Source organism: Siniperca chuatsi, linkage group LG14 (assembly GCF_020085105.1).
Source record: "Siniperca chuatsi isolate FFG_IHB_CAS linkage group LG14, ASM2008510v1, whole genome shotgun sequence".
In the NCBI taxonomy this organism is placed as follows: domain Eukaryota; kingdom Metazoa; phylum Chordata; class Actinopteri; order Centrarchiformes; family Sinipercidae; genus Siniperca; species Siniperca chuatsi.
In genome coordinates this window covers 18,375,397-18,383,833 of record NC_058055.1, presented here as the reverse complement: position 1 = coordinate 18,383,833, position 8,437 = coordinate 18,375,397, and the positions used below count along the sequence as shown (strand labels likewise).

Sequence of the window (8,437 nt, the reverse complement as noted above, 5' to 3'; positions counted from 1 at the left end):
TCAAGTTTAAGCTCTGATATGAAATGGCCATCTGACATTTTCGCGTCTCGCGTTACATCGTCCAGAGGAAGTCAAAGAATTATTTCCTGTTACTTATGTAATGTTTTCTTTCAGTTTAAGGTGGTCAAGCTGCTTTATTTGGCCTTCACTGCCCTACCAGTATTTTATGGAGAGCGATCTATTCAGACACAGGAAGTGGGGGACCTCTGGAAGTTGAAGTGTTGATGTAAAACAACTAAAGCCCGTAAATGTTCTGCTGCAGAATGATTAATAGTTAAAATAAACAGCAAAGTATCTTCATAAGAAGCTTATAAGTGGTTACAGAGACATTAAAAGCTGTTTAAAAAGGATTTTCTGTCTTAAAATATACTGTACGTGTGTACCATTACTGCAGGACTTAAGGTTTTACTCAGCATGTTTGTCCTTTTTCGACATATCAAGTTTAAATTGTAGAAAACGTTGCTTGATACATATTTGGCCATAAAATAAGCTATGTATCTTCTCATAAGAAGTGTATTTTTGTCCAAAATCCCACTTAATGTATCTCTAGGTGCATGGTCAGAAGTGTGTGTGTGTTATTTGGTTGAAAACTACTCACAAAAGTAACGACACAACAGCCAGATATATTTAACAATATATATTTCCATTGTCAATGTACATTCCATTTCGACATAAGCTTTCTTCACAAACAAAAAGTTGGCATCTAAATAAATACTATATAAAATAGAACTTCAAAATAAATATATCTATAAAGGGAACCTTTTATATGAGAGATTTTTTTTCTTTTTGTTATATCTAAACAAAACAAAAGCACAGATCTCGTTCTTAATCCTCAACTGACCCACAATTGACATTGCAAAGGCATAAAGGAATGGAGTAGCATCACCCAGCTGTATAGGACTTTTCCTCTTGTTTGGGTTGAAAATAAAACATCAGTGCCCGCAAATGAACGACACATAGGGGTGTGTACAAGTCACAGCATTGTAGCAAAGGAAAAAGAAAAGAATAAAAGAGTCTTAATCATCGAGTTGTCGTCGTTGGTGATTATTCCACATCTTGAACAGGCTAGTGAGCACATGTAAAAGTATAAAGCTAACGTAAAGTGAAAAACATTACTCTTGCAGTGACAGAGCTGAGGAGTAAAAGAAAAAAAGGCAGTGACTGTTAAAAAAGAGGTCCGCTGGTTAAAAAGATGGCACAGAACACAACTCAAATGAAAAACAAAGACAGGTTGGGAAACGGCGAGAAAGGGAGTAAGAGAGACAGACTTGTCTTTCTCTCCCCTCTCTGTGGTATGACAAGTTTATGCACAGCAGCTGTGTTTGTCAATCAAAGCCAGGGGTGTTTGTTGGACAATTTCTCAGGGAGGAATGAGGGAAGAAGAGGGAAGGGGGGGGGGGGGAGCAAGAAAGAGAAAAAGAGGGGAGAGAGCTGAGACACTGAGCGGTAACAGCAGGAAATGGGTTGATCCGGATAGGGGTAGATTGTGTTCCCTGTATGGATTCAATGAGTCCACAGTCTTTAGGACTCAGAGAGGAACCCAGGAATTAGCTTAGCCTCTCGACTGCTAATGAGCCATGGATAGCATAAACAGCAGGAGTTTGTCTTTTTTCTTTTTTATTGCCAGGCACACGTTTCTGAATCAAGTGGTAGTGATAGAAAGACCTGTCATTTTTGTTTCCCCTTTCCCGAACCTTCCTCTCACCACCCTCCCTCTTTTCTTTCTCTCACAACCTCAAAAACATATTAATCTTACCCTCAAAATATATATCTAATATATTCTCTATATATTTTGTACTGAATTGTAGTTATAATGTACCATGCAATCTTTCAAGGACATTTAAAAGTCTCTTCTAAAGAACACAAATGTTGTGAAACTATTTACAGCAAATAACATTTCACCTGCATAGCTCTATTACTAAATATATTGTCAAAACATTTGTGATTTTTGTCGCCCACCTACAGGTACCAGGCCTTTGCCCAGTCACACAATCATTCTCAGTTTTGGCACCTTTCTTTCGGACTGAATTGCTAGGTTTTGAAAATATTGCCTCATACATTCAAGACTAGGACAGTGTGTTTTTTTCTTTCCGTTTTTTCCTGTGTGATATCAGCTTTGTGCAACAAGACAAATACAGGTATGAGCAAAGTTAGGCGCCCTAATGGAAGTTAAGGGTCCAACATGAAAGAGAGGTGTGTCTTAAGGAGCAACAAAGACAGTATGCCTTTATGCCAAACGGAAAAGGCCATCTGTATTAAAGGGCAGCATGCCTTTAAGAACCAACTGCCGTCAACTCCATTTGGCAAGAGTGCATAACAACTGTGATCACTCAGACAGCGAAAAACAAGCTACTGTATGCTAACTTCCTTTGGCAAATTCCTAAGAATGTCATGCAAGCCACAAAAATAGACTGATTGGATGATATGATTAGAATTTAATGAAGACACTGTGTGTGTAGAGGGGGGCTGGGGTGTGGGCATTAAATGTAGTGCACGTGAACGTAATGTGAGATAGCTGAGGTGGTTAATACTGTGCTTTAGTACATCCTTTAAAGTATTTGCGTCTTTCTAAAAAGGTTGTGCAAGTGGCAGGTTTGATTTTGACAAAGGCTGACTAGATACAAACACAACAACAACTTTGCTATGCCTTCTCTCCCCCTCTTCACTCTCTATCACTTGCATCCCCTCTCCTCGGAAACATTATTTTCTGGCTAGTTTGTCTCTCACTTAGCTTACTTGTTTTAAATTATTCACTATTGCCTTTTTGCCCCTAAATGTTTCTTTGCCTTCTTGTGCAAAGAGGAAGTAGATCAGGCTCTTAGGCAGTTTAGAAATCAACATGCTGTAGGCCAAGTTCTAGAGAGGATTACTGTAACAGTCCCTGAGAAGGTTGGGTGTACTTTTTTTACACATTTCTCTACGACACATCAACTTCTAGCACAGTGGGTAACCATTAGACTAGAGCATGCAGGTCATGACATGCATTACCTCTGATGTGATTGGTGAACAGCATTCAAAATCTTTTAGAAGGTCTGGGCTTCACCCCCCACAAATAGGAAACACACTGTAAAGTGATTATCTCTCTCTCACTTGCAGTACAACATCTTATGCACAATACAGAGTGAGAATGATGGGAAATTATTATTATTTTTAAGTCTCAAGAGGTTTGTTTTTACAGCTCCTCCATGGAGATAAAAATGTAGCGATAAAATGTTAGCATTAACAAGCTAGCATCTTTAAGCTAAAAGAGGAAAAATGGCGACACTAAAAGATGGTGATCATCATAATAGGGGAGAGAGTGAGAGAATAAGTGGTGGTTTCACTCTTGCAGTGGCCTATCATAAGCCACAGTATAGGTAATCACTTGTTTTTGTGTTTGTTCAGACAGAGGGACACTGGGCTGTGCTTTTGGGGGTGGGGGGTGTACAGATATTTATCTCTATCAAATAACTTTAATGTTATTTGAGGATCAGCAACCAGCTTCTGGTTAGTTACCATTACAAAATTAGCTGAGAAATACAGAGCAGCAGAGAGGTACAATGACTTTGTGTCTTCAGCCATCTTTGCAAAACAACACAAACACCAGTCCCACAATCTAGTCTCTTCATCTTGTGTCACTCTTACAAAAAAACACATCTCAGAGGGCCTGCTAGCTATTCCTATTAGCCAACTCTCTCAGATCAGGCCCCTGTTGATCATCCACCCTATCAAACATAGGTCAAGAAGCCATTTAAGTACCTTTGTTTTACATAAGTCATCTTCCAGCAGATTAATGGGGTAGTTTAAGGGGTTGGTGTTGGATTGTCCTATCCATAGAGAGAAATTAAGTACTATGTGGTCCTGTCCATTTTTAGCAAGGCCACTGCCAGCCAGTTTGGTCCAGTATCATGACCCCTGCTGCTGCTTCTCTAGCGTCCCAACTTTTGCTTCCACACCTCCGTTTTTACACACAGGGACACTTGCGCCACCCTGCGAGTTCTTGCACCGGCAGCCGGGCCTGCTAACATTGTCGTAACACTTCTGTCCCAGTTTGGCCAGACCAGTAGCTGGCAGATAGCAGACCAGGCAAGGCAGGACAATGGAAAGGGCAGCCATGAAGGACCAACGTGCGCAGCAGTTGGCCTGGGAGCATGAGCAGGGCTTGTCGGCGCAGGAGCCCTCGTCATCCTCATCCTCGGTGCAGTGGTAGAAGATCCCTTTGACCAGGCACATGCAGGTGGCTGTATCCACCAGGCTCTGAGCAGAGCACAGGCACTCCTGGTTGCAGACCCAGCAAGAGGGTAGGGTTCGAGGGAGCGTACACTCTGTGCATCTGCACTTCCCGCAGTGCTCGCAGAGGAGGAGGTGCTTCTTCTCGTCTGGTGAGGAAGGGATCAGCACCAACCCCCGCTGGCCTCCAGTGGTGCACACGCCTCCTGCAGGCATCTTTGCAGACTTGAGGTCCAGTGATTTAGAGGAGGAGGAGCGGGAGGAAGCAGAGGAAGAGGAGGTGAGGACTTTCGATTCAGAGGAAGTGAAGCAGCCTGGAGTTCGGGTAGTGATTGTGTTTACGGGGCCCTGGTGGGGTTGCAGGTTTGGGTGGTGGTCCACAGTTGGGGTGGGTGCGGCATGGTCCAGCAGCCTCTGATCAGACGATGTGCTGCTGCTGCTGCTGATAGAACTGGGCCTCCCGCTGAAGGAAATCCAGGGGTGGGTGGTGGTGTCCTGGTGAGGGTGGGGCTCGCACCTACCCTGCTGGTGGTGCTGGTGTTGGTGATTGTGATGATGGTTGTGGTTTGCCCCCAGGAAGGCCTCCTGATTCTGTCCAAGCCAGGTGATTCTTCGGTTCACAGACTTCTGGCTCAGGGGCTGCTGGGAGACGATGGCGGGGCTGTCGATATAATCGTTCTCCACATGTGAGGACTTTATCTGGTCGATGGGGTAGATGGTGAGAGGGTGCTGCAGGCGGCCGTAGGGCACTCGACTGTCCAGCAGGGGCTGGGATATGAGGGAGGAGGACACTCCGGGGATGTGGTGGGGAACCCTGGACTCCATGTGTAGGCTGGTGCCTCGCACGTCTTCACTCTAAAGCAGCATTTAGCAGTACTGCAAAGACAGATACAAAAGAGACAGTTATGACCAGCTACATCTGCTGTTGTTTAAGTTCTTGATCTTTTACCCTTTTGATCCTCTTTTTTTCTAAAGACCTTATCTTAATCCACAAAGAAAGCAAAGAATATTAAGCAAAGAATATTATGAAAAAAGGGTGACAGGAGAAAAATAACATTGTGATCATTTTACATGAAGTTAACAGCACAAAACTGTCCAAACAATGACAGTCAGGATAGCTATAATAAGTAGAGCGTGAGTACATGAACACATAGCCTTCCTTAATTTGTCATTTAACCAAACCAGAGTAGGTCGAGGTCAAAACCTTCAGTTTATTTGACAGGGTGTGAGAAGAAGACATCCTTTGCATGTATTCAGCCTTGTATTTAATCACACAACTTAATGTATATTGGATAGTCAGGTTGTAAAATGTAATTTTTACCCTCTGTGGTATAATTTCCTGCTGCTTTTGCATTGCTACTGATGATGACTAACAACTGCTTTATCTCATGATTCAATAAACTACTTTCCCCACATGATTGAGAGTATAATATATCATACAATGACTATCCAAGAACTACCTGGATCACTAGGTTTCAAATCAACACCTCGGACAGCATGTAAAACTGATTTATTACAAGTAGTTTCCTTCACCCAAGACAATTATTAAATCTTTAAAACCAAAGCGTTTCAGTGTCTCAACGAAAATCTTTTTCCAGGCCGGATCTCTGCAATAATCTGAATGTAGAGTTTCCAAACCATCTTGATCTTTAGACTGAATACCAACAGGGTTTCAAACCTCCTCCATTCTAACTTTGACATTAGAACAATAGAAGTTGGGCTCTCATGCCTCCCTTCCAAAAAGCAGGGAGCACCCGAGAGCAGGGCTTGCATGCAAAAGACTCAAAGATGCAAAACAAGGCAGAGCAAAGAGAGAAGAAGGTTGCCAGAAAAGGAACTTCAACAAAGCCAAAATGAATGCAAGAGGCAAAGGAAATGAGGTCTTTGTATAGAATCACACAGCAATAAGACAGCTATTAACTTAAACCAAGTAATATAATTTTACCTATTATTCTATTTTTTTTCTCTCTCAGTATATTTGAATCAGAGAAACAGGCCAATCTGGGAATTTGTGAATGGATCTGATTTTGTGAAGTGCAGGTTTTTGTGAATGAAAGCTGCTGGCTGTACTCGGTGTTGCAAGCATGAATCAGTGGCTCCAGTCATGATAAGCCTGAATGAAATCGGTTTCATCCATTTCATCGATGAGCGATCGGTAGCTGGCAAAGACCTAACCGATTTTACAGAAAACAAAAAGATGATTGAAGACAAACGGGCAGCACAACCGACATTTCCACTGACCCATATCTGCGGTGTTTAGTTGGCTTATTGCAAAATGCCCCACAAAACCCAGCTGATTCAGACCACAAGATGCATTATGTTTTTCATTATTCTTTCAAGGTATCCTGAATTTTCAAAGGACCTCTAAAACTGTCGCGTTTTGTCGTTCATTACTGCTGATTGACGACTATTTTATTTAAAAACGTGTCAGTAGTCGACACGCTTTGCTTGACCGTCGGCTCGTGTTTTTCCTCGGATTTGCAAAAGCCTGGTTGAGAAACCTGTTGCGACATTGCTGGCACCGACACAAGCGCTTGTGATCGTCAAATCTAGACCATTAAGAGCTCCAAGCCGGAACAGTGCGTGTGTATATGCGTCCGTGTATGTGTGTGTGCGCGCGTCCCTCCCTTCAATATGTGAATGGACTGAGTCATAAAAACCGGAGGCGGCCGCTCGGCATACTCAAATAGCATGCTTATATAGGCATTGTAACCACGTATTCAACGCCTCATTGTAAACGACAAAAATATGATATTGATAAAGAAAATGGTACACTGTGTGCCATCAGACAGACGGCTGTGGGATAGTTTTAATCGGCGGCAGTTAAATGCGTAGTTTGATGCGTAAACCTAGACGCTATCGCTCATGGCAACCAAAAGAAGCTGTTTAAAGACACATTTTGATATTTTCATGGAAGTTAACCGGATAAGGTGAAGGCAAATGACAGAACACCTGACACAACCGACATGGTGCGCCAACCAGGCGGGTGCTGCAGAGCGAGAAAGAGCTTCAGAGTGGACGGAGATTTGAACAGAGATGGAAACATGGATCCGTTCCGTTGCCTTTTATCGTGACAGTGACTTTAAGGGAAGCCACAAATAGCGACGCGATAGATGTTGAAATACGTATGTGCTGTCAGAAAACCTGGATTTCGAGGAAGTTACGCTTTAAAACGCGACACTGTCCCCTCTCTCTGCGCCCTCAACCTTGCATTTGGTACGAAATCGGTGGTTAAATATTGACTCAAAGTGCAAACACGGGCCGGGAAAACAGCTTGTTGCAAAATATGGTTAGCAAGAGCGTTTTCAAGCCTGCGAGCCAGGGGATAGAGAGGAAGAGTCAAGCGTAGGCAGTGAAAGGACTGAATAGTCAGTTTGTGCAGCCACACGCTCACAAGTTACAAACATTTAATGATGAGAAAACACCAGTGATGATCACTTACTGTGGTTTCAGGATAAAATTCTCATCTCTTCGTTGCGCACGACGTTTGCGCGCAGGCTATAGTCCAGTCCAAGCAAGTGAGTAGCTCCACAAATGTTGAGTAAAGGTACGTCCAAATGTTAGGAAAATAATATGAGTAATGTACTGCACTATTCTCCACTCGCTGGTGCGTAAAAGGCGACTGCGGTTGTGGACGCAGAGCTTTGGATATGATGTTGCAACCACCGAGGGGGAGGGGAGTGAGTTTTTATGAATGGGAGGGTAGAGGAAAGGAAAGGGACGGCACTGCGCAGATGCCTCGGCGTTTTTTTCCTCTTTTTTGTGAATGGGAGGGCAGAGCGACTCGGGAGAGCTGAAATGCGGAGGTTACATTTTTATGAATGGGGAGGACTCCGAATGGCATTGCGCAGGCGCGATGCCGAGATTTTTATGAATGGGAAGAAATGGCAAATGAGGCGTGTGTGTGTGTGAGAGAGAAGGGGGTGAGGGAATGAGGAGGTGGGGGCTTTATTTGGTCACAAGGGCAATGTCAGGGCTGATTTACATAAAGCGTCGACTCATCGGCTGTGGTGCCACTCTCGCTTTATTTTAGCCTGTTCATTTTTTTATCTATGCAGCTCGCGCTTCCTGCTACATGTTAAAGAATACGTAATTATGGTGGTGGTATTGTGTAATAGATGAGAGGGAGCGAGAGATATGAGTGGGCTAAATCTGCAATGAATTAGTTTCTTTTTTCATTGCTAGCAAATATGATCTCTAATATTCTTCTGATTCTGATAAATGGGTG

General features: G+C 43.2%; 1 protein-coding gene across 1 annotated transcript; it reads right to left on the bottom strand.

Annotated features, from left to right (window-relative positions):
- Positions 1-622: 622 nt before the first annotated feature.
- spry4 (sprouty homolog 4 (Drosophila)) lies at positions 623-7,894 on the bottom strand. The gene is made up of 2 exons (XM_044222841.1): positions 7,652-7,894; positions 623-5,085 (listed from the first exon to the last, which is right to left on the bottom strand). The coding sequence occupies exon 2, from the start codon at positions 5,032-5,034 to the stop codon at positions 3,886-3,888; it is 1,149 nt and encodes a 382-aa protein (XP_044078776.1). The 5' UTR covers positions 5,035-5,085; positions 7,652-7,894; the 3' UTR covers positions 623-3,885.
- Positions 7,895-8,437: the final 543 nt, after the last annotated feature.